At 51.4% G+C, this 26,105-nt stretch overlaps 1 protein-coding gene across 1 annotated transcript; it reads left to right on the top strand.

The window, feature by feature from the left end:
* Positions 1-382: 382 nt before the first annotated feature.
* On the top strand, positions 383-25,810 carry BPI (bactericidal permeability increasing protein). The gene is made up of 15 exons (XM_032350693.1): positions 383-593; positions 3,141-3,255; positions 4,495-4,623; positions 6,006-6,167; positions 7,415-7,478; positions 9,591-9,654; positions 10,992-11,083; positions 13,746-13,922; positions 14,979-15,038; positions 16,441-16,608; positions 17,682-17,749; positions 19,927-19,969; positions 22,817-22,880; positions 23,922-23,998; positions 25,454-25,810. Exons 1-15 carry the CDS (start codon positions 464-466, stop codon positions 25,490-25,492), a joined length of 1,452 nt encoding a protein of 483 aa, XP_032206584.1. The 5' UTR covers positions 383-463; the 3' UTR covers positions 25,493-25,810.
* Positions 25,811-26,105: the final 295 nt, after the last annotated feature.

Genomic DNA, 26,105 nt, shown 5'->3' with positions numbered 1-26,105 from the left:
AGGTGAGGGCTCAGAGAGGGGCACGGGGATGCTTAGCGAGTCGAAGGATGCCCGGAACCAGAATTCTCATTCTATTATACACACACATATCACACACACACACACACCACACAAACCACACAAACTCCCCCACACCACCATTATCACCGCCATACACACACATCCCACACATGACCCCCCCATATACCCTCCACACACACACTCCACACACACACACACACACACACACACACACACACACACACACACACCACACCCCCCCCACCTCCCAGGCTCCCCTTCTGGCAGCCTCTGGGGCTGTGGCCCCAACCAGGGCAGGCAGCAGTCCTCCCCCTCCCACCCCCAACCAGTTTCCTTCCTCCTTTCTACATCCAACTGGCTTCGTTTCCCCAGCCAGCTCCTTTATAGATCCCTGGCTCCCCTCCAAGGCCTCCAGGCTTTGGCAGCTGCGGAGGACGAAGACATGGCCAGAGAGCCTGACAGCGCGCTGAGGTGGGCAGGCTTGCTGGTGTTGACCACCCTGAGCACAGCTGTGATCGCGACCACCAACCCTGGCGTCGTGGCCAGGATCACCCAGAAAGGCCTGGACTACGGTAAACAGATGCCTTCCTTTCCTCCTCTTCTGCCCCTAAGGAGCACTTACTGAGCACCTGCTGTGTGCAGCCCTTTAAATCCAGTGGGTGGACTGCTCACTGCTCCTCAACCTTCTTAGCAACCCCCACCCCCCAACGTAGATGAAGAAACTGAGACCAGGGGAGTTGTCCAGGATCACAGAGCTGCAAAGTGGCAGTGCTGGGGTTGGAGTGCTGGTCTGGAAGACTCCAAGTCCAGTGTTCAGGCCCCCAAGGGTCCTCACAGTTCCTTCCCTCTCTCCACCCAGCTGCCAACTCAGGCTTCTAGGCCCTTCTCTTCCCTTCAGACCTGGTTCTCCATCCTGTCATTTGCCTTGAGATCTCTGGCTCGGTCTCCAGCGTGGGCAGAGCCCAGGCAGAACCTGTGAGGAGGCTGAGTGATGGGGAGGGGGGTAAAGAGGAGGGCCTTCCTCAAGGTCTCCCCCAGGGCAGGAGCTTGGCACAGCCATACTGTGCACATGACCCATCTGGATCCCCCAGAGAGGTTCCCTCCAGGCTACTCCAGGCCTGGGACAGCCCCGTGCTGACCTGCTTAGATCTGTGCCAGGCACTTTACACACCCAATCTCCTGTCATCTTTGTGTCGGCCCTGGATGGGACATCATGTTACTGGCAACAATTCACAGATGAGCAAACTGAAGTGGGTGGTCTGGAGCGGGCCTCCAGTCTTAGCTCACGTCCCCGCGTGGGGCTGCTCGATGTCGTCTCCAGTGGCGGAGAGACGGACTTGGGCTGGTGTGGGAGAGCCAGAGGAATCAGACCAAGGAGAAAGCAGAGCCTCATCAGCTGGGGTCCCACGGAGGGATGCAGGACGGGGTTCCGGGGGGACCTGACAGGACGCCTCTGAATCCCAGGGGTGCAGACAGAAGGCTGCATGTGAGCTCGGAGATCAGACAATGGGTAGTCTGAAGCTTCCGGGGAGCAGAGGCCTGGGCTCAGCCTTTAAACCGGGCAGTGTTGTTTTCCGTCACGAGAGCCTCAGTCTTCCCCATGTGGCTGCCAGAGTGGGTTTCCTGAAACGTAGCACATTTGCTGATGTCCCAGTCCTCAGAAGGTAGTCTGACCCTTTGGCATGGCATTTGAGACCTTTTAAGACCTGGCCCCAGCCGACCCACGTTGGTCCTTGCCATTCCACATTTTCCTTCCTCTCTCATCCGTGACTATGTCTGCACTGCCTGCTTTTGAATCCCCGGGAGAACTGTCCCAGTGCCTTGGTTCCAGGACCGCAAGACCTGGATTCAAATCCTGACCCATTCCTTATCAGCTGAATGGGAAGTGTGGCCACTCCCGCAAAATCCAGCTGCCTCCTCTGTGAATTGGGGGTGGTAAGGGGACCTACCTTCTGGGATTATTCAGATTCAATCTCTTCGCACAGGTACAGAGCCCAGGACAGCGCCTGGCACACATAAATGGTGATGCCGGAAAACACAACGCCTGGGTTCCCTCCTCTTACTACTTCCTCTTTCTCAAGTAACGTGCTTGCCTTCCAGCTGGTTCTTGGATGGTGCTAACTACTTAATGACTGATGGCAGGGTTCCTGACATTGGCATTCACTCGTTCATTTTTTCATTCCACAAATAGGGGGACTTCCTAATAGTAAGTGCTGATCACTGTGGTAAATGCAGGGGCCACTTTTGTAAATCAAACAGACGGAACTACAAGGCTTGTCTCTGGCAGCGGGAGAGAGAGCAACCCCAAAGTCACATGAAGAGATGTATAGTCCCCAACAGGAAAGAGGGCTCCTAAGGAAATGCACCATGAGAATGAGGACAGGAGGATTGCTCCCATCTGCTGGCTCAGAGCAAATTCCTGGGGGGGAGCGATGGTCCAGCTGAGTAGAAGCTGACCAGGTGAAGGTGAGAGGGAAAGGTCTCCCAGGCCATAGGAATGGCACAAGCAAGGGTTCGAGTCCTGGCAGGGTCGCCAAGGGGAAGAAAAAAAAAAAAAAAAAAAAGGAATGACGCAAGCAAAGTTCCTACAGAAAGAGGCCAAAAGTCAGGGAGACAGGGTCCCTGTGAGGGCATAGAACCGAAGGTGGCTCAGAGTCAGTGTTCCAGAAAGACTGCTAGGACCCATGACTGGGTGTTTGAGGCAGTATTTTAGAACATGGATTGGTAAACGACAGCCCTCAGGCCAACTCTGGCCCACCCTGTGTTTTGGTATGGCCCTAGAACTAAGAATGGCATTTACTTTTTACATTTTTAAATGGTTGGGAAAAAAAAGCCACACAAGAATAATATGTCACAACATGTGAAAACTATATGAAATTCAAATTCCAGGGTCCATCAGTAAAGTTTCATTGGAACAGAGCCACACCCGTTCACTTACCGATTGTCTCTGGTTGCTTTCCTGCGATCCCAGCAGAGCCGGGTGCGTGTGACAGAGACAGTAGGAGCCACAAAGCCAAAGATATTTGCCATCTGAACCTTCTCAGAAAACCCTCGCTGACCCCCAGTATGGACAGGGACAGGTGGAGGCTCTGACCATTGCCCCTGTTCTCGCCCCTCAGCCTGCCAGCAAGGAGTGGCCGTGCTGCAGAAGGAGCTGGAGAAGATCAAGATACCCGAGTTCTCAGGAAGCTTCAAGGTCAAGCATCTTGGGAAAGGGCATTATAGATTCTACAGGTGAGACCCATGGAGCTCAATCCTTAGCATACAGAACTTGTAGTGTCCTGGGGTCAAGACCTAGAATCACAGAGCCCCAGATTCCTAAACTCAGAGAGGTTGGGATCTACAAAGTAGGGTTGACACCCTCCCGAGGGGATATAATCCCCCGAGCTGAGTATGGAGGAGGCCACAGAAGGTATCTACCATGACTCCCAAGGCTGGAGGAATGTGTCATGAACGCCCAAACAAGTAGGATTTTGGAAGATGGATAAGGGTTCAAGGACAGGAAGCCTACTCCAAAATGGCCCAGGCCAGAGTTTTTTGACTCACATGTATGAGAAGTCTCTGGAATAGTCTGGCCTTGGGTTCAGCTTGAGAAAAGCCCAAATGTCACTAGACCTTGTCTTTGCCTTGCCACTTTCCAACATTGCTTCCCTTGGGGAAGTCTAATCCCAGATAGGGTGTCCCCTCAAAGATGCAAGATGGCCACCAGCACTGAGAATCCTGTGGAGACAGAACACTTTTCCCTTGCAACCCAAGCACAAACCCTAAATTCCCTGTGATGGTCCCATCTTCAGTTATGCACACGACCCTGAACCAATCCCTGTGGCCAGGGAATAGCCCATACTAACTAGCTTGTGCCGGAGGTCAAAGCCCCACCCCCATGAAAGCAGAGGTGAGGTCAACTTTCTTTGGAGCGACATAGACTAGGTGTTGGGGCGGGGGTTCCCCCAAAGTAAAAAGGCAATTCTATTACCACGAGAAGGGGGGATGGGTCCTGGGCAGAAAATGTCCTCTACAGAATTTTATACACCTATTCATTCAACAACCATTTTTGAGGACCTACTATGTGTGTGCCACTACAGGTTTTGCTAGAATAGTGAACCGAGAGAGACACATTCCAGCCTTTTACAGAACTTGTAGCCCATTGAGATTACCTGTATCATCCTCATGGATTGTCACACTTCCTGCAAGATGGAGATTATTGTGCCCATGTTATAGATGAGAAAACCGAGGCTCAGGATGATGACGTGACATGCCCAGAGTCACACAATAGTACACTGGAGAACAGGATTCTAATGCAGATTTGTCTGACTTTAAAGCCTAGCTACTCTGCCCAAGGCTGCTCCTGTAGCTTCTAGGTTCTCCTGGAATGGATGGGGTATAGGAGCCGGGGAAGGGGTGAGTTTGCACTAACCATTAACTGAGTCCTTGTGTGGGGCCCCAGGAGGCTAATGGAGTGTTTCTTCTTCACAGCATGGTTATTCGTGGATTCCAGCTTCCTAGTTCGCACATAAAACTAGTGCCCGAAAAGGGCCTTGATCTCTCCATCAGTAACGCCAATATCAAGATCAGTGGAAAATGGAAGGCACGAAAGAAATTCATGTGAGTTTCCAAGCTTGGGGTTTATTGAGTGTGTGTGGGATCTCTTGGTGACATTTGGAAGGGATGAGAGCCAGGATCATGCGAATGCCCAATTTTTTCCTTACCCACCACCTCTTGTCCCCAGAGGGTTCCTGGGGGCATTTTTCACCTGTGAAGTTTTAACATAGCCTTGATTAATAGCTGAGCATTTGCCCATATCACAATGTGAGACAGTCTCAAGAATTGGTACATGTGGCTTAGGATGGAAGGCTAAGTGGGACCTTTCATTTGCCCCTTTATCAGTTGGCTATTGTGTAATGAAGCACCCCAAACTCAGCCTCATGTTATCTCTGCGTATCTATGTGTCGGCTGGGGTTCTGCTGATCTGGGTTGGGCTCAGCTGAGGCAGCCCTGCTCTATGTATATCTCTTCCTCCTCGTCCTTAGACCAGTGGACCACTCAGAGCAGATCCTTGGCGATGGCAGACATGCAAACAGGATAACTGGAAACACACAGGTCCCCTTAAGGCTTAGACTCGGAAGTGGACTATGGTCAGTTTTATTCATACGCCATTGGCCAAAGTAATTCACATGATCAAGCCCAATGTCAAGAGCCTGAAAATGCACACAGGTGCCCCCAAGATAGGCAAAGGGGTGAAACATTGAGGCAAATCATCCAAACTACAATTCCAAAGCCACATATTGGGTTCACTGCATAGTGAGCCTGCCCTCTGATGGTTGTGTCTCAGAATGATCGATCACTTCGGAGACTTCGTGGTGGGGAGTCTGGGGGCACAATGGAGGGAGGAGAAGGCACTCTGGGGAGGCGGCTAGAATCTGCCCTCCCGTACAAGGACTGCCAGGTCTGTCCCTTCCCCACAGTAAGAATCCCTTGGTTCTTCACATGGGCTCTTTTGCATCTACCATTTCACTCACTGATGGCAAAATAAATAAATAACAGAACTTCATCGTATTGAAAGAGGGTTGACAAAATACATTTAGGTCCACTGTCTTACCCAAACTCGTTCCATCCCTGAAGGAGTTATTAACCCCATTGCCTGAATAAGAGCATTAATTAAAGCCCCACCCCCAAGCTCCCAATGTTTTAGGGGCAAAGCCAATGTTCTGCCGTTGGCCAAGGGTCTAGGGAAGCAACTGGACCTCAGAGCAGTTAAGACACCCAAAGCCACTGGCAAGGGCAGAGGCAGTGGGTAAGAACAGCGTTCTGCTGGGCAAACATGGACCCACACTTCCCTGAGTGCTGTGTGACCTTGCGCAGGCTGCCTCCCCTCTCTGAACACCATCTCAAATAGCAAAACCTACCTACCAGCCCAGGCTTGTCGTTTGAATGGCAGCGGGGAAGAAAATGCTTGCTCCAATTCTTTCGTTCGTGTTTTCCTTCAGCAAAACCAGCGGCAACTTTGACCTGAGTGTGGAGGGCATTTCCATTTCGGCTGGTCTGCAGCTGGGCTTTGACCCCTCCTCGGGCCTCCCCACTGCCACCTGTTCCAGCTGCAGCAACCAGATCAACGCTGTCCATGTGCACATCTCAGGCAGCAAGCTGGGGTATGATCTTCTGGGATGGTGGGTGGGAGGCGGGACCTCCAGAAGCACCGTCCTAATCATCTGTGTATTCCAAAACCATACCAAGTGCCCCCTCCTTGCCAGGTCTCTTCCAGGAGCCCAGATGTAGGAGAGGACGGGGTCCGTAGACAGAGCAGGCCCCCTCCCTGCCTCAAGGAGTCACTTGTTCATCCAACCTTCATTCAACAGGTTTACTGAGCACATATGACACTCCCTGGCTCTGGGCTACCTACTTGATGTGCATTAAACTATACAGTCCTCACCACCAATCCGTAGGCATTTATGCATCCTCTCAACAAATGTCATCTAAGCATCTTCTGTGCACCAGGCTCATGCCCAAGAAATAGCAATGGCCAATTAAAATTTAGCAGTAGCTAACATCAGTGGCATGTGGTCACTGTGGGCCAAGCATTCCTTTAAGCTTGTGAATCGTCTCAACCAATCCACACAATGAAGTTAGTTTATTATTACCCCTGTTTTTGGAGGAGAAAACCAAGGTGGAGAGAGAATAGGAAATATCCTGAATTTTCCAACCTAGTGAGGGTTGAAAAGGGATTCAGCTCAGAACTATCTGACTGCAGACTCTTAGCCACAGTCCCTGTTCTCTTGAAGCTTCTTGTCCGGTGGGGAATATGAACATTAATCAAATCAATGCGCTAGGCAATGGTTCACAACGAATTACAAAAGGATAGAAGAAATAAGAAAAAGAGGTACAAAGTCCTACCAACACATAGAGCAGGAGAATCTGACCTAGTCTGGAAGCTGGCTGGTTCTTCCTTGATGAAATGACATTTGAATTGAAATGAAAAGAAGATGTGGGAGTTAATTAGGTAGATGTTGCAGACAGGGGGTGTTTTAAATAGGAGGAACAGCATGTGCAAAAGCCCTGTGGTGGGAGGCAGCACAGAACACAAGAGGATACAACAAAACAGTACGGTTGGAGTGCCAAGACAGAGAGCAGTAGTGAGGAAAGAGGCTGAGACCGGGATTGGGGGTGGGGCAGCTATGCACCAATTGAGGAAATAAACTCATTAACAAGTCACTGCACCCAGAAGGCCAAGTATTTAATGGGTGTGTGTGTGTGTGTGTGTGTGCAGTTAAAGTCCAGGAACAAGGGTGCCAAGGCTATTTGGAAGAGGGAGGAAGGCTTTCCACATGAGGCAGTGTCCCGAATGCAGCCCAGGGACACCTGAGAAGCCTCATGCTTGTCCTCACATGTCAATCTCCAGGTGGCTGATCCAACTCTTCCACAAAAAAATTGAGTCTTCAATCCGAAAGACCATGGAGAGCAAGGTAAGGTGGGCTCAGAGAGGGTGGGGCCCTCAGTGTACGTAGCACTGGATGCTTCTGCTCTCGCCCCAAAGGACAGGAAGTGGTCCTCACGGCTCTTTGAAATCATGGGTCTAACTTAGAAACCAGTCATGAGGAGTCCAGCAAGAGCCAAGAAAAGGTCCCAGCATACAGCCACGACGCACCGCCCTGCTCCCGCTGGACCACCCCCGCTCTTTTTTCCACATTCCTCCCTTCAGGCGAACTACCTTCTCTTGCCTCCCCTGCCCCGGATGCCCTTCTCAAAGCCCTCTGGCCAGCTCTCCAATCCCTGCCGCACGCCAAACCCCCTTCTGGAAGGGTGTTGATGTTCCATTGAGGAAGCTGCTAGGCTAGAGTGCCTGCAAACTGTTCCCGAAGGCTGGAACTGGTACCAACCAACGTTCCCAATCCTGCCCTCACCCTGAATCCACCCAGACCAGATTCTTCAGCTCGGAAATGGGGCCATTCCTTGGACTGGTTTTCCATGAATGAACCATTAGCTCCCAGGAATGCCCTAGTCTGTCTGCCCTAGGCCAAGTGAGTCAAAGGCAATAGGGAGCCATTGAAGATTTGAGTCAAGGGGGTGACCTGGCCAGATCTGTGTTTTAGAGGAATTTCTGTGGCTGCCATGAGAATGACTGGAGGAACCAGAAGATGGGGCAAGGTGTGTCAGGGAGACTGAGGAAGCTATATGGTCATCTGGAAGGGAGCCACTGGTTCTCAGGCAAAGACACTGACCATGGGGGTAGGGAGACATCAGTCAAACCAGATCATTCATCTGAAGGCATTCTATCAAAGTCTTAAGACAAAAAAAAAAAACCAGTGCATGGTTGTCACAATGCATATTAACACAGTAGATCATAGAATGGCTTCTAGAGTCAGAATCTCTGAGTTTTAGTCCTGGCCCCAGGGCCTAACTAGCTTTGTAACTTTAAGCAAATATCAGAACTTCAGTTTCACTATCTGCAAAATGGGGACACGAATACCTCCGGCACCAAGCTGCTGGAAGAATTATTGAGGGCTCACCCCCTAGCCTGGCTAAGCCATGGCTCAACTGTCTTTGTAATTAAGTAACAGTAAGAGGGGAAAGCATTTAACACTGGAGCTATTAAAACAGAGTATTTCTTGGTGACACCATAAAAGTGGCCCCTTAAAAGCAGCCAAGCTAAGAAGTAAGAATGCGCTGCTGTCAGCTAGAGGTGGTGATGGGGAGAAGGAACAAGAGGGTACTACAGACACGGGGTGGGCTTGGCATGATGCCTAGAACTCTACAAGGATCCTAGCACTTAACCCACACAAATTCCTTATGATGGAGGAGGGGTGTCATGATTTCCCCATTTTACAGATAAGTAAATTGAGGCACAGAGAGGGAAGTGAGAGTGCTGGGGCTCAAACCCAGGCCATCCCACCTCAGAGGTGAAGCTCTTAATCATAACAAGATCTTTTAGGAGAGAGTATTGGCTTGAGTGGCTGGATAGATGGAGGGATGGAGGGGTAGATAAAGGAGGTGCCAAGGGGTCCATGATAGTAGCAAGGGCTGGAAATGAAGAGGTATGAGCTCGGCAGTTGGCTCCCCAGGAATGCAGAGTGAAGACTAGGTATCTGAGGGATGCTCAGGGGTCTGTGGGGGGTAGTGGGGAGGGCAGGTAGGATGGAGCACAGAGGGGCAGCAGCAGGAAGCCCGACTCCGGGATGTGGTGTGGTTTGCTGTGGTTTGGAGCCATCTGGTGGTCCTCCGGAGTGAGCGGACTTGGAGGGCAGTAGCCTAGGTGTTCAGCCGGGCTCCAGCTCCTGGATGTGCTGTCCCCCATCCCCCCCTCCCACCCCCCCACCTTGGCCCATGTGGCAGAGGCACAGGCTCCTCGAGGATGATATTCTTGGGGCATGCAGAGTCACAAGTCTGGTGTGATAGAAACATGCTTCAGGAAACCAGTGTTCTCTCCCTCCTACATTTCTAGTTCCCCCTCCTACCTTCCTTCCCTCCCTCCTTCAAAGAAACATTCAAGGAAAGGAAAACATGTCAGATTCCTTATTCACAAAGGACAGTCTCCACTATGGGCAACCCTCTCTGATCACTTCTTTGGTTCCTTCCAGATCTGCCAGGTGGTGACCAGTTCTGTGTCCTCCAAGCTGCAGTCCTATTTAAAGACCCTGCGAGGTGAGGTCAAGGGACACAAGGGGGAAGGGGACAGGGAAATAGGACCGTGTGCGGGAGCCAGCAAGTGTCTGCGACTGGCTGGGGCCAAGGAAAGGAGTGGGTAGAACAGATTATTTGCAAATGGAAGTCGGCATCAGATGCCCAGTGGGCCCCGCCCTGGTGGCAAGTGCGAGAGCAGCCCACACGCAGTCGTTCCCCTACCCATGCAGGGGCCAAGCCACCAAATACTCCCAGCTCTGAGACTGGACACACATAGCTGGCCTGAGATCTGAGGCTGATCATTTCGGCTCTCTGGGCCTCCATTTTCATAGTTTTAAAATGGGGGCAATTCTCTGTATCCCTAAGTACGTAGTAAACAGTGACAAGCTGCTGTCTGTGAGGGGAGGACTCCCCTGGCCGGCCCTTACCATGAGACATGCACCCCGCAGAACTGTCTCCTCCTGGCTTCCCAACACCCCCATGGAGGTTGGTGCATTCTACCCATTTTACCACGGTGGAAACTGAGGCTCAGAAAGGAGCCGTGGCTTGCCCAAGGTCACAGAGCCAGAAAGAAGCAAATACAGGATCCAAATTCAGGTTTTCTTCCTCCTGAGCCCGGGCCCCAAACTGCTACCTGGGCTCCCTCCCTGCGGAGGAGGCTCGGCGGCACGGTGTGAGCATGTTTAAGGTGCCTCCGTCCCCAGACATCTCCCCAGCTCCCGCCCAGGGATTTGCAGTGTCCACGGTTTGGCTTCAGCAGACAGGAAAATGATGTGGGTTGGGGTCCCAGATCCATCAGTCACCTGCTGTGCCATCTTGGACAAGTTACCTTTCTGAGCCTCATTTCATTCCCTCTAACTCGGGAAGGGGGCACTTAAGGAGGGACCGGTATTTACTGAATTATCATTGATGACCGCTGAGAAACACAGAAACCAATCGGACCGAGCCAGCCTGGGCTCTGCCTGGGTTATTATCACTGCTAGTAATCGTCCCTTCAGCTTCAGATCCCCTACCACGTACAGGACATCTGTGAGGTCACTAGTATTATCTTGTTCTACAAATGACAAAAAGTGGTGTAGAGACATGAAAGGACTTGTCCAAAGTCCCAGAGAGTTCAAATCAAGCCCTCTGCTCCTTGACTGTATCTCAGGGCTGTTGGAAGAAGGGACGGTGACGATGTCTGTTTATGTGGGGTATGGGCTTATTTCCCTCCCTCAGGGAGGACTCCCTGGAGGAGGAGGGAATGGAACCCTCACTGCAGTTGTTGATTCAACTTTGGGTGATGCCGACACTGCATCTCAGGCCCCAAAGATGCTGCCATGCAGAGCCAGTTCATGGTCTGTCTTCTTCCTCTCTAGTGACAACCAAAATAGATAAGGTCGCTGGGATCAATTACTCACTGGTGGCCCCTCCGACAACCACAGCTGACAACCTGGATGGGCAGCTAAAGGTGAGACTTACACGGAGGGACCCTCAGGCCTTTGTCTTGGACCTTTCCAGGGCTCCACATCATTCTCATCTCAGCTCCTTCTCCCTGCTCCAGACACACTGGCCCCCCCACTTCTCCTGAACCACCCTATGCATGCTTGCTCCCCAGGGCCTTTGCATTTGCTCCTTCTTCTGCCCAGAAGCTGTCACCCAGATATTCACATAAGCTCTCCCTTCCATCTTCCCAGTCTTTCCTCAAACATCCCTCTCCCTAGAGATAACTTCCCAGACCACACTCACTGCAATAGTTCCCTCCTTTCCTTCCATATCCTGTTCTGTTTTTCTTAGCATTACTTATTACTAACACCCTCCTCAACACACACGTGCATGCACACATACACACACACACACAGTCACATATCAGTATCCCTCTGTGATGAAAGAGGAGGGGCTATGGCTGTTTTGTTCCTGATTGCTGGTGTAGCACCTGGAGATGTGCTTGGTATCCACTAGCTGCTTAGTAAATATTTTGATTGGATGGATGGTTGGATGGACGGAGCTTCATTTCATGCCACTGACCCCTCACTCACCATCCTCCAACCAGACACTCTGGCCTTGCACTTCCTCAACACACCAAAGTCATTCCCACCTTAAGGCCTTTGTCCTACCTCTTCCCTCCCCCTGAACTGCCTTCCCTGGCATGCCCCTCTCCACCGCACTCCCTTCTTACTTACACAGACTCCGGGGGGGGGGGGGGGGTCTGTGCTTGGATATTTCTCCCACAGCTGCCTTCCCTGACTGCCCCAGCTGGAGTAGGTCCCACCTCTGGATTCCCTCTGGATGTTCCTCATTCAGTCTTTCCACTACGGGTGACGGACTTGTTTGTTACTGTTTACCTTTTTGTTCTAAGACACATTTGATATAAAAAAGAAAATCTAGAAACTACAGAGAAGCAGAGAAATAAATAGGAAAGAAAGAAGGGAGGAAGGAGAGTGAGAGAGATTACCCAAATATTACAACTCAGAGATACACATTATTGACACACAGATTAGTTCCCTCCAACCCATCTCTACCAAGACATAGGAAATCACACACACACACACACACACACACACACGCATGCATGCATATGCATAAAAAGACCCCACATATATAGACATAGGGATAAGTACACACATACCTGTATTTATATGAGTTGTGTTACACATACTATCTCACAGCTTTTCAAAACACAACAGTGTAACGTGAACACCTTCCCATGAATCTCCCTCCAACAGCCCTTTTACTGGCCCTTGGGTCTTTCCAGTGGACAGCTTGGGATAAGGTTCTGTCCAGTGCCGCCTTCTGGGACATTTGGTCTCTGTCCATTTTTTCCACACATGTAACCAGACCTGCCATGAACATCCTTGCATCTGGATCTCTGCCCGTTGTTGACTATTTCCTGGAAATGGCACTGCTAAACCGAATAGTATACTTAAAAAAAAAAAAACAACTAAGTGATACAATGGAATAAAGGATTAAAATGATACATAATTATTCTTAGCGAATGAGAATGTCCTGTTTACTGGCCCTCCAGGGTCCTTCCCAGAGGTAAGGGCGATGAGCCACGGGGGAGTGTTAACCTCCCAAGCCCACCTGGTTTTGCTAATAATCCCTTCGCATGAATGGATACACATCAGGCTTTCACTTATTAATGCGTATCTAAAGATAGGCATTAGAGCTAGCTCCTGGCTGGCACATGGGTCCACTTACTATTTTTAGGAGTGGCATGGTATTCTGTAAGACAAGGGTCATGGTGCTTAATTTTTAATAATGAGATGATTCAAAGGTACAGAGAACCCACTACCCAGATTTAAGAAATATTGCCTTTTTGTCCTATTTGTCTCTGATTTTTATTTTTTTTGAGATGAAATAGTCTAAAAATAAATCGCTGAGGCCCCCCCGGGGTCCCCTGTACCCCCAGGGAATCCCACGAATATGATGCCGGTGTGTATCCGTCCTACCTGCAGTTTTTATACTTTTACTATGTATCTGCATGTGTCAATAATTCTTGCTTAGTATGCTTTATATGCCTTTAAATTTTACATAAGTGGTATTCTACCATATGTATCCATCTACAATTTGCTTTTTTATAACTCAACGTTGTTTTTTTCTGGCTAAATAAGTGATCTGCTCCGGCAGTGCATTTGCCAAATTGCTCTTCAGAAACTTATTAAATATATATTCCCCAGCAGTGTAGGAATACTCTTACCCCAAACTGGAGAGTGCACTAAAAACAGTTTACCTCTCTCTTTAAAATGTTGCTAATTTGACAGCTGACAACAAACAAACAGAATCTCCTTGTTCTTTTGGTGTCACTTCTATGCTCATTGGCAAGGGCGGGGCTGAGCCGGTGGAGCCACTGGGCGTGTTGCCAAGTGACCTTGGGCAAGTCACCCAACTTCCCTGCAGCTTGGTGTCCTCTCTTGCAAAATGAGCATCATTGCACCTGCCTTGCAGGATTGGCAGGAAAAGCCCCTAGAAATAAGCTCCCAGGAGACGCATGACACTCTTGGTTTCTGGTCACGGCTTCCTCCTCTCTGAGTGCGTGATTGGTCTCCGCAACCCATTTTCTCCTGGAATGAAGACGTTAACGTACCATACCCGAAGGAAACCCAGGCTCACCATGTCTCCTCCGCCCCCAGGGGGAGTTTTTCAATGTGGCCCACCCCAGCCCCCCTCCCTTCGCCCCGCCGGTGCTGGCCTTTCCAGCTGACCACAACCGCATGCTGTACCTGGGGCTCTCCGACTACTTCTTCAACACAGCGGGATTCGTGTACCAACAGGCAGGGGCCCTACACCTGACCATCACGGACAACATGGTAAGCCCGGGCTGGAGTGGATGAGGGATGAGCGTGGGGTTCAGAGTGCAGCGGCCGTCTGGGCTTGAACCTGTGTTCACACGGCGGTGGGGATTGTAGTCCAGCCTTTGGAGGCAGCCAGACCGCAGTTGGAATATCGGCCCCCTCTTTCCTAGCCGGGTGGCCTTAGGCCGTCATTCAACCTCTCAGAACCTGTTTCCTCGCCTGTAAAACACCAGTACCAGTATCTCTCGCCCGAGGGTATGAGAGGGTGGAATGAGGTATGAATGTGCCAGAAGCAGTCAGCACAAGCAGAACAGGCAGGATGTCCTCCACGAAGGGTAAATGTTACAGCCAACACTGCCTAAGTACGTGCCAGAATCCGGTCTCAGTCTCACATCACCGTCATCATCATCATCAGTATCTCTGTAGATATGTTCGTGTCTGAGTCCTGCTCTGGACCTCAGTTTACCTGTCTGTAATATGGGGACATGACCATCCTGTCCAGAGTCCAGGTACAGCTTGGTAACCAACCACGTGGGATTCCTCCGCCACTGCTCCTGGAAGAGGGGCCGGGCTCCCCTTCTCTGTAGGGGCACCAAAGGGATGCTAAGCCCTGACATGTCCCCTGGAAGTAACCAAGACCACCAGAATGGGAGCTCCTCAGGCTAGCAGAGTCAGCCACCGGCACTTGGACTTGGTAGAGACAAATGCACAAGGAAGAGGGGGACCTTGATGGCTTTATATCATTACAGCTGTGCTCCTGTGGAGGTTTTGGGCACAGGGGTCCTGGATGTGAGCTAATAGAAGCAGGGCATCCTACATGATCAGTTTGAAGAGCATATTTTCAGCGCAAAAAAAAAAAAAAAAAAAAAAAAGAAATAGGAAAGCTGGCAGTCCCTGATTGTATCCTGACTGTTCTGAGCTGATGGCTGCGACGTTGTGGGTCAGCGTTGTGAGGAATGAGCTGTCTGCTGTCTGCTTCTGTGTTCAGTCTCTCACCCCTCATATGGAATCTGCCCCCCAAATCTCTAACATAATCCCCCAAAGTCCTTTTCTCTTCTTCCCTTGCCACAGATACCAAAGGGATCCAAATTCCGACTGACAACCACATTTTTTGGAGTCCTCATACCCCAGGTAAGAAAGAGGCTGCTTCCCTTTTGTCTGCTCATATGGCAGCCCAGGAGGGCCGGGGAGGACTGAGTTCTGCTGTGTGGCCCAAGGAGAGCACCCCCCGCCCCCGATCCAGAGGCAACCCAGCCTGAGAATGGAAACAGCCTTAGGGCCCATCCCCCATGCAGAGAAGGGTTCCAAGCACCCAGGTGACCAGGCGTGAGGGCGGACATGGCGGGGGATGGGGGGTGATCCACTCAAAAAATATTTATTGAGTGCTCACCACATGGCCAGGGCTCTGTTCTTGGCATCTAGCAAAGCAGACCATATCCCTGCCCTCCTGGAGGCCCACTCCGGTGAAGAGAGACAATGATCCTCCAGAATGACCCAGAATAATCCAAAAGAAAGGGCACACCATGAGACATGAAGTCAATGAATGGATGAGGTCACTCGGCCTGCTCGGGCTGCCGTAACAAAGGGCCACAGGCTAGGGGGGCCCCATACCAGGAATGTATTTCTCAGGGGTCTGGAGGCTGAGAAGACCAAGGTCAAGGTACCCACAGATTTGGGTTTGGGTAAGGGCCTCTTCCTGGCTAATAGATGGCTACTTCCTTTCTGTGTCCTCACATGGCCGTTCCTCTGAGCTCACATGGAGAGAGGGCAAGCAAGCTCTGCTGTCACCTTATGAGCACATAGATCCTATTAGATTAGGGCCCCACCTCTATGAGTTTATTTCATCTTAATTACTTCTTCTGGGCCTTGTCTCTAGCTATAGCTGTACTGGGGAGTAAGAACGTCAATACGAGTCTGGGAGACACAAACATTCAACCCACAACAGCCTCTCCAGTGGTGTCACTTCCAGAAGATTCTATACAGGGGTACTGGTGTGGGGAGGCATGACTGGTCAGGGAATCAGGAGAATCCTCTGGAAGCTTTATGGCCTAACAATCACATTGTTTTTCTGAGACCACGAGTTTACCTGGGGGAGGACTGGAGGCCAGAAGAGATGCGGTTGTCACCAAAGCCGTCCTCAGTTCCTCCCAGGAGGCCACCACTGCTCTGTGAAGAGGTGACACTTGAGATGACCCCTGAAGGAAGGGAGAGAGCCAGGCTGGGAAACAGTGAGAGGACAAGCATTCTGCCAGAGGAACAGAGAGTGCAAAGGGTTTTTTAGACGGGAACAGAGTGGGTCATATATTTGAGGAACAGGAAGGTGTCCCACACGGCTGGAGCCGGAGAGCAAGAAGTAGAGGCCGGTGAGGGGAGGCTGCAGGCCCTGAGTCCCAGACTGTGCAGTCTTTAGGATTTAGTCCAGAAGCACCAGGAATACATGGGAGGTGTTCACGCAGGGTCAAGACAAGATGGGATTTAGAAGAGGTGGAATAAAACTGTCACTTTGTTTGTTGTCCCCACTGGGGGACTGCAGGTGGCCAAGATGTTCCCCAACATGACCGTGCAGCTCAACATCGGGGCCCCATCCCCACCGCACCTCACCGTGCTCCCTACTGGCCTTGTCTTCACCCCTATCCTGGAGACCCAGGCTTTTGCTGTGCTCCCCAACTCCTCCTTGGCTCCTCTCTTCGAGCTTCAACTGGTAAGCTGTTCCTGGGTCTGGGCAGATGAGGGCACTGCCTTGGGGTTGGGGGACCAGGGTGAATCCTGCCCAGATTCAGATGCTCCGGGGCCTCAGACCAGAGCCCCTTTACTAGCTGCCTCTGGCTTCTGCAGTCGTTCATGGGTTCAGTTCTGCCCTCCATCACTGGCTTGAAATCCGTGCGCTGGTTCTGGTTCATACACTCATGCCTGTGGTCACTCAAGTATGCGTTTGTGAATTTGTTCATTCATTCAATTACTCCTTAGGTTGCTCACTTGAAATGTGCTAGACCTGTTCTGGTTCATGCGTGCATTAATTTATTCCATTATGCATTTATTCATTTACTTACACCTTTGTCTAAGTATTCATTTGCTTATTTGTTTGTTCAGTCATTCATCGCTTACTCATTTATGCATACCTTTGTTTATTCCTCCGTTTGTGGGTGTAATCCTTCTCTGATTCAAGTTTTTGGTCCATTGCTGATTTTCGCATTCTTTTCATCTGCTCACTCTGTCACTCTCCGAGTATTTGGTGGCATTGGTGGCTCCCACTGCGGCCACGGAGGGTAAGGCCAGACTCTCTCCCCACCAGGGGGCACTCACGGGCCCCGGGCACGTCTGCCCTCTCTTAATTTAAGACCTATTTTCCCCACTTAGCCAATTTAAATGGTTTCTGAGGGGTCTGCCCTGATCACGCAGACAGTGAGCCCAGAAGCTGAGGTGGGGACCTCAGTTTTCCGACTCAGTAAATATTTGATGGATGAATGAATGAATGAATGGCTTGAGAATAGGGCTGGCCTAGACTCCAGCCCTGAGGTCAGTCTCGCTCAGCCCATGTGAATGGCCTGGAGATCTGAAATAGTCCCTAGGGCAGTGGGTGGGAGAAAATGGTCATTGGTGCACAGCCCAGGACTCACCAACAAGCACAAAGCAAAGGAAGAGCCCCTCCTCCCTGGGGGCCGTGTGGGCTCCTCTGCCACACCTTTGTGAAGCTGACCCTCCCATGTTAGAGACCTCGCCAAGGCCCTGGCCCCTGGGTCGGGGGCTTTCACTCTTTGGATTACTGCTTTGCAGAGCACGAACTTTTCCGTGGAGGTCGGCACCACGCCTGACAGGCTTATCGGGAAGCTCAGGCTGAACAGGTAAGTGAGCCCACGGAGATGGGAGGTGGCCACCCACCCCTTGCGCATGAGCCCGTGATGGCCCTACAGCACACCAAGCTCCATGTCATTGCTCTCCCGTTCATCCGTCACGTGTAAGCCTCAGATGGTGCATGGTGGGCACCAGAGCTCTGTTGATGCTCAGAGATGAAGTGGCCTACCCAAGGTCACACACCACAGGTGACTGGTCATCGTGGTTTGCCTGCGGTCCCCCAGTGTTAGCACAGAAGATACTGTACCCCAGGGTACCCCTTGGTCCTAGGCAGACTCATGGCTGTGCAGGCCCAACGGGTGCTTCTACCCTGCACTGACCCTCAGCAGGGCTCGGCTGCCCCGGTCACTGGCCTGCCTTAGTACGTGGGAAACCCACCTCCATTTCTTCATGGTCCATCCGTGAGCCGTGATCAGTTGCTTGGTGCTAGGAGAGCCCCAATGGCAGTGGCTGTGGTTAGGTTCGCCGGCTCTGCGGGGGGGCTGCCTGTGTGCCAAGCGCCCCAATGGCAGTGGCTGTGGTTAGGTTCGCCAGCTCTGCGGGGGGGCTGCCTGTGTGCCAAGCGCAGCCCCCCTCAGCCAACACCCTACTCATCGGACTTCCCTCGCCCCGGCTTCAAAAAAAGCCTGCTGATGTAACAGAAACAAACAAGCCCGATGGTTGTTCTTTGCCAAGAGCGTTGTAGTGAGGGCGAAATGAGGAGTTCACATGCGTTGAAGTGTGGAGAATGCCAGCAAGGAGGAGTGAGAGGAACACGCAGAAACAAGGCAGATAGCCATCAGGGGGAGAGACAGGGAAAGTCAGAGGCACACGGAGAGATTCTCAGAGACAGAGAGACACATAAAAGGAGGGAGGGAAGAGACAGAGGGACAGAGGGACAGAAAGAGAGAGCAAAAGAGAGACTGACAGATAGAGAGACAGACACAGAAGGGGGAGAGAGGGAAGGACACACACAGAGGAGGAGAAAGGGAGAACCTTGCAGAGTCCACACGATGACCCCAACGGTTAGACCCGCTATCTGCCTCTTCATCACGCTCACGCTGTTTAAATTGAGTCTTGACCTACATTCCTGTCCATTTCCGCCTTCTCTGCAGCACAGAGCTGTCCTTCTTAACCTTGAGACTGGCCCCTGAGGTTTACACGCTGCATATTTCTCCTGGCATCACTCTGACAAGTGTTACTGTTTCGGGTACATGTGGATTTAATTTTCCTTGAACACCCATGAGCCCTCAAGTAGAGGAGTCAGAGAGGATACAGCTGGGTGAGGGTTGAGCAGATGCTCACACATGCCGGCCTGGGGTGTAAGAGTCCACAGGGCAGGAGTCCTGGGGCTCCCACTCTTGATGAAGAAGGGTGAGCTTTCAAGCTTTGTAGAGTATCGGAGACAAGAGCTCAGGCATCAGGAGATCTGTTGAAATTCTGCTTTGCTAATTGTTCTTGGTGTGACCTTGGGCAAGTTGTCTGACATCTCTGAGTGTCAGTATCCTCATCTGTAAAATGTGAGTGATGGCCCTTGCCTCTGGGGGTGTTAGAGGATTTCCATGGGGTGAAGCACACAACATAGTGAGTGATAGGGTTCAATAAGTAGCCATTTATTTCCGTATTTCTTTAGATCTCTGTTAGGATGCTCTAAAGACTGTAAGGAGGGGATGGCTCATTGGCTCTGGTCATTGATAAGTCTAAGGGTTCCAGGCAAGGGTGGATCCAGGTGCTCAAATGATGTCTTTGGGATTCTGACTCTCTCCATTTCTTGGTTCTACTCTCCCCTAAGCTGACTTCATTTCTCATCAGGCTGTCACCAATTGGTGACAAAAATGGCCACCAGCAGCTGCCTAGTTTTCCTGGAGAAAAGAGAACACCACAGCACCAGTATTTTCAAAAGTCCTAGGGCCAACTCCCATTGAACCAGCATAGGTCACAGGTCCATCCTTCCAACAATAACTGTGGTAGGGGAGGTTGACTCTGCCCTTTGGCCAGCCTACCCCAGAGCACAGCACTAACAATGTAGGGAATGGGTGATGCCCCGAAAGGAACTGTTAGGGGTTGTGACCAGAGGAAAGGGAATGGATACTGGGTGGGAAACCAGGCAGCATCTACCAGAAGGACTCTGGACTCTAACACAGGTCAGGCAAATGGTGTTCTCAGCTTTCTGCTCCCCTTCTCACAGGCTGCTCCTAGAACTGAAGCACTCAGACGTCGGCCCCTTCTCGGTGAGTCTGAGGCCCTCAGGGGCTCCCTGTTCCCTGATCTAAAGCTAACTGTCCTGTGGTCTGCTCAGAACTCTCCATCATTTCTGGAGGCTGCCTGTTCATTTGCATATAATTTGCATGTGAAGTAATGGCCAGAGGAGCTTTGTGGGTCCACAGACCGAAGCTAGAGTCCCTGCTCCCTGCTTACTAACTGTGGCCCTTGGGCAAGTCATTTCCTCTCTCTGGACCTCACATCTTCCCCAAATTAAGCATACTCCTTTCCACCATCATGAAAAACAAAATGAGGATGGGGTAGCAAGGGATGGAGAGGGATGAAGGTTAGATCATGGAATCAAGGAAAGCCTCTCTGAGGAGGTGATATGTGGGCTGAAAGAGCCAGCAAAGGGAAGATCTGTTGCAGGCAGAGGGACTGGCAGGAGCAAGGCCATGTGGTGAGAACAAGTTCAACATGTTCAGGGACTGAAGGGAAGCCAGCGGGGCTGGACCAGTGAGAGCTGGGGGTGGGGGTGTAGGAGGAGACGTGGCTGGAGAGGCAGGCAAGGCTAGCTCATCCTGGGCCTTCTGGCCTAGAGTAGATTGTGGTCAAAGGGCCATGAGAAGCAAGTGAGCTTCTCCACACAGAGGGTGACATGATCTGATTTAGGCTTTCATAGAAGGTACCCCAGGCTAGGGGAGAGGGAATGGAACTTGGGGGACCAAGAGACCATTTGTATCAGTGAGAGGCGGGTGCATTTGTCTAGGAAGAGGAGAAAGATGGCGGACGGGAGACATACTTCGGAAGTGGAGTTAGATGGAGCTTGCTGAGGGTGGTGGTCTATGTGGTGAGGGTGATGCAGAGGGACTCTTAGATTTTTGGCTTGAACAACTGGGTGAGTGGCAGAGCCAGTGTGGAGGTGGGGAAGGGCAGGTGGGAGGGAGTATTCCAAGTATTCCACTACCTGGACTCACTGACCATGACTGAGCAGACTCCCCCTGCCTCCCTCCTAAGCCCCCCCCGGGACCCTGGAGTTGCCCGAGAAAATAGTAGCTCACTGCTCTTCCCCAGCCGCCTCGAATGAGCCTTGTTCCTGTGACTTCCCTTAGAAGCCTCGGTGTGCTGATTCTGTCCACAGGGTCTTACTGCCCATGGTCCAGATCTCCCGGAGGGGGGGTCTCTTTTGAACCCCTGGAGAACATTTCCTTCCATCCCTGAAATGTCTCCCAAAGATCCCCACCAAGTAGGTGCCTTGTAAGCCACGAAGCCCAAAGTTGGGCCTTCCCAACATGCCCTCCAAATCGGCTGGAAGGCCAGCCAGCCCTTTTCCATCCGGTAAGACTAGAACAAACAGAAGGACCCAAACGACCTCATTGTATTTTCACGGATTCATTGGTGCCGGGGCTCTGACCGTGGATTGACTCAGCTGGTAACTAACTTCCGCTTCTGCAGAAAACAAAAAATTAAAGTTCTCAGGTTCATAGAAAGAAGGGCACCCCATTTTAGGAGCCCAGGGATTTCTAGCCTGGGGAAGGGAACTCAATTGTTCCAGGAAAAAAAAAAGGGACATATTTACAAGTTTTAATGTCACCAGGCAATCATCTTGAGGGCGCTACATTATTTTTGAATTTTTTTTTTTACTATTGTAAAAGTAGAACATCTGCATTATAGAGGAAACAGAACATGCAGATTTGCAAGCCAAAGAGAATAGAAGCCATTCCTGTTTTTGCCACTTAATCACTTGGAGTATACCCTTCCTGACCTTTTTCTCTGCATACTCAATAGGACAGTAGAATTATGTGGTTTCCATAATCTGCTTTTCCTCACTCAGAAATAGAGCATGAATGTCTCTGTGTGAATAATTAAATTCCTACAATATTATTCTTTTTTTAAAAGATTTTTTATTTATTTATTTGACAGAGAGATCATAAGTAGGCAGAGAGGCAGGCAGAGAGAGAGGAGGAAGCAGGCTCCCCGCTGAGCAGAGAGCCTGATGTGGGACTCTATCCCAGGACCCTGAGATCATGACCTGAGTCGAAGGCAGAGGCTTTAACCCACTGAGCCACCCAGGCGCCCCTACAATATTATTCTTAACAGTTGCATCGTATTTCCTAGATCCAAAGCGCCACCAGGTCCCCCAGATAATTCCCCAATCGTTAGACATATAGGTTGTTGTTAATTTACTGTTTGGGTTGAATTTATGGCTCTGGTGAGCATCGTTGCATCTAAATTTTTGCCTGCACCCTACATCATTTCCTTAGGGCGAATGCCTTACAGGCATATTTGCTGGCCCACCAGGCACACACATTTTTAAAAATTTATTTAAGAGAGAGAGAAAGAAAGAGAGAGTAGGGCGAGAGGCAGAGGGACAGACTCCTTTCTTAGAGCAGGGCCCGATGTGGGACTCGCTGAGGGGCTCGATCCTAGGACCCTGAGATCATGACGCAAGCTGAAGTCAGATGCTTAACCAATTAAGCCCCCCAGGTGCCCCCAGGCACACATATTTTTAAGGCTTTTGCTGAGCACGGGCACATAAAATCTCAGAAAGCCTGAGCCAGTTTGTCCTGTAGCCTGAAGTGTCTGAGACCATGCATTTTCTCATACAGAGTTGTTCATGTTTAAGTACTCTGTTGACCTTCCTTTCCTCTGTCTTGTAACCTACATCTAGAACATGCTTTACATTTGGAAACTTGAGAGCCAAAGAGATCGCTTGGGTGACGTGACTGGGCTGCAGAATTTTCCCGTCATCTCCTGTGTCCCTCACTCAGCTGTTTTCCCAGCTTTGAGGTTGCCCTGCGGGGGAGGGAGGCTGGCGGAGAATGCTGGACGACACCAAGGTGCCCTGACGCGGGTCCCATCCTCCTGATTTCCAGGTCACGGAGCTGCAGGCTGTCATGAATTATCTTCTGCCCACGATTGTGATTCCCAAGGTTAACGGTAAGGAGCTTTGGAGAAATGAGTGACTTTTAGTCCTAGAGGAGGCGGATGGAGTTCAGTGCTAGAGTCACCTGGTATGTGGCCCTAGTTATGGAGGCTGGAAGATGGTCCCCTCAAAGGAACATCAAAGGGCACCTGACCCCGGAAAAGGAATGGAGACAAGGGGACGCCCACAGGTTGAGCTTCTGTTATGTGCCCATCTATTATTCTATCCAGTTTTTCAGACAGCCCCATGAGCTGAGGACTGTCCTGGGAGGAAAGGGGAGATTCCGGAAGTCAGGTGCCTAACTATTGCAGGTCACAGAGAAGGTGAGATATGAAGCTGGGACTTGAACCCGGCTCTGAAGCCAGAGCCCTCTGCCTTTCTAATGCCTCGGAACAAAGCGATAACCCCGGCTTGGCTCTTGGCTTCAGCACCCCCGCCCCCATGGAAGCTTCACCTTCGAAGAGCCAGGGGCAAGAGTGCATAGAGAGATCCACAGACCGTGGGACCAGAAGAATAGTTAGAAATTATAAATCAAGACCACAAATTCCTCTTCCTACCTTGACAAATGTAGCTTCGTAATGACCTGGGGAGAATAGTGTTGAGTTTGGAATTCTCTAGAGTCCCACGTCAGAGTATGGCAGGACGGCAGGAAGCGGGCCCCTGGCTACTGCCCATCTCTGGTTTCACCCTGAACATTGAGGGTCTTCACGTGCCCACCAGTAGCTACCCCCAATCACATGCCTCGGGCTGTCTACTGCTGGTCATGGGCACCAGCACTGCTGTCACGCCCAGGAGGGTTGTTTTGGGGGAAAGGCTTGCACGGGTCCTGAATGTGGGCTTGGGGCTGATGGGGTGGAATGGCTAGGCTCCCAGGTCCTCGGAGCATGGTGAAGAAAGACAGTCTCCGGGACAGCCTACTCCTCAAGCCTGCAGGTACCTGCCGGCCCTGCCCAGAGCCAGGCACACAGGGTCAGGGAGGCTGTCCCCCTCCCCCAGCTCTCTGGGGCTGGTCTCCCCCTTCCCTCCCCTCGTGCTGACTTCACTCTCCATTGCAGAGCGGCTGCGGGAAGGCTTCCCTCTCCCGCTGCCCGCCGACGTCCAGCTCTCCAACCTGGTGCTTCAAACCCACCAGGTAGGTCCAAAGGTCCCTCGTCACCCAATGTCCCTCCACAACAGCCACCTGTTGCCAAAAATCCCCATATTGAGCACCCTCTGCCCTACCAGCACCCTAAGAAGTGGGTGGCTCTTGATGAACAGGGAAGAAAGAGTCCGGCTCGGAAAAGCCACACAGTTCTCAGGGAAGTCCAACTTGACAGCCACGTCCCTGCTTTGAACCAGTGGCTTTGAAGCATTCCCACACTCCACTCAGTAAAAGATGGAACCCCCCCCACTGGTGGCCACAGATCCTCTTTTAGAAGCATTTACATCTTCGACAAATGTGTGTGGCATGCCTCCCAAGGCCCCGGGAGTAAAAAGGGAGGCACAAAGTGGAGACTTATGTCCCAGAATGGATGACCTTCTCTTGCCTGTCCCCCAGCCAGACCCACAACATCCTCTGAGACTGGTTAGGAATGTCTTCTAGCTTGGAAGGTTCCCTTTCCTGGTTTCCCCGCCGCCTCTCCCTGGTCAACGCAGGCCTCTTTACTGGTTCTTCCTCCCCCTTCCGGCCCCTCCTTCTCTCTCCCTGCAGGAGTCCTCCAGGATTCCTGCCCAGGCCTCTGTCCTCCTCACTGTCAGCTTTCCCTGCTGGCTTTCATCCCTGCTGGCTTGGTGCCACCTAGCGACCCAGCCAGACTTCCAGTTTTTTCTCTGTGGCCCTTTAAGTCCCATGTGTTCCAGCAAAGCCCGTACGTAACTGGGCCACGAGGCTGCCAGCCACGATTGTCTTCCTCACCCTGCTCAGCAGCGCTCCTGCTAACCTTGTGGCCCTAGTAGGAAGCGGCCACATCACCCGGAGTCCCTGCTCTCCCTCAGCCCCAATATCCAGTCAGCCAGCCCCCAGCCCCCAGCCCCCAATTCTTCAGACCAGGTTATTCCCCAGGGCTGAGACCGTAGACTAGCCGAGACAGCACACACACACACACACACACACACACACAGAGCCCCGGGGTACCCCATGTTTTACCAAGTTCGTCCTTAACCAAAAAAATGACCCCATGGCACAATGTCATTTCTTCATTTCTGAAAGTTCTCAGTGAGGGGCAGGAAGGAGTAAAGAAAAGTGGTTTTGCAGCCTTGATGGGAACAAGGGTCCCTTGAACTGCCGTGAAGCAGGGATGACAAATGAAGGCCCAGCCTGTGGCCCGCGGCCCTCCACGTCCATCTGGGAGGGGAACAGGTGCCAGGCCGGCTGCAGTCGGCTTCACAGTGCCAGCAGCCGCTGACACGAAGACCCCAGTGGCGACACCTCCGAGAGCCCCCCTCTCACTCCTGTCTCTGTGTCCACAGACAGGCCCCACTCGGCTCCCCTTCCCAGGGTGAGGGTGGGGCAGCTGCTCCCCAAGTTTCCTTCAAAAACCTCAGCAGCCCCCTGCTCAGAGACCAGGGTGCACTCCCCACGGATGACGGCTCCCTCTTCTCTCCCTAGAATTTCCTGCTGTTTGGTGCAGATATTCACTACGGGTGAAGTCCTCCCGGGGCTGGAAGCCATCAGCCCTGCCAGGAGGGGCGGCCTGGTTGGCATCTACTCCTGACGTGCCTGTGAGGGTACAGGCTGCCTTTCCCCAGCCCTTGAGCCACAGTCCCTTGCAAATTACTCTGAACTCAGATTCGGAAATGATCTAAATACAGAAACTCTGTTCCTTGAGAATGTGTGGAGTGTGTACTTTCAGGGTCATGCGTTTCCCGCAAGGGCTAAGTGTGCACATAGATTTCCTCCAAGAATCGCTTTCCAGTTGTTACCACGCTCTTTCTCAACGTGCTTCATACCCACCCCCCGGCAAAAAAAACAAAAAACAAAAAAAAAAAAAAACAAAAACGCTTCTTTTTCTGTGCAGTTCTGTGTGATGGTATTATTCCTTGGGTTTTGTTCATTCTTTGTTCCATTGGCTGGACCCAGCCTGCCCTGCAGCGTGAGCTCAGCGCAGGTAAAATCATCTCTCTCCAGTCCTCTACGGAATCTCTTGAGCCCTCACACGCCCTTCTTAGCAGAAAGTCTCATGTCCCTTTCTTTCTTTCTCTCTCTCTCTTTTTTTTTTTTTAACATTTATTTATTTATTTATTTATTTATTTGCGGAAAG

This window comes from Mustela erminea, chromosome 7, assembly GCF_009829155.1.
Source record: "Mustela erminea isolate mMusErm1 chromosome 7, mMusErm1.Pri, whole genome shotgun sequence".
Taxonomy (NCBI): Eukaryota; Metazoa; Chordata; class Mammalia; order Carnivora; family Mustelidae; genus Mustela; species Mustela erminea.
This window is presented reverse-complemented; position numbering and strand designations above follow the sequence as displayed.

What these genes read in the sequence shown, in the direction of transcription:
- BPI (XM_032350693.1), top strand. Translation starts at nt 464, where the DNA reads ATGGCCAGAGAGCCTGACAGCGCGCTGAGGTGGGCAGGCTTGCTGGTG. An exon ending in GAAAGACCATGGAGAGCAAG is followed by an intron (nt 7,479 to 9,590) that starts GTAAGGTGGGCT and finishes GGTTCCTTCCAG; the next exon opens with ATCTGCCAGGTGGTGACCAG. An exon ending in TTGGAGTCCTCATACCCCAG is followed by an intron (nt 15,039 to 16,440) that starts GTAAGAAAGAGG and finishes GGGGGACTGCAG; the next exon opens with GTGGCCAAGATGTTCCCCAA.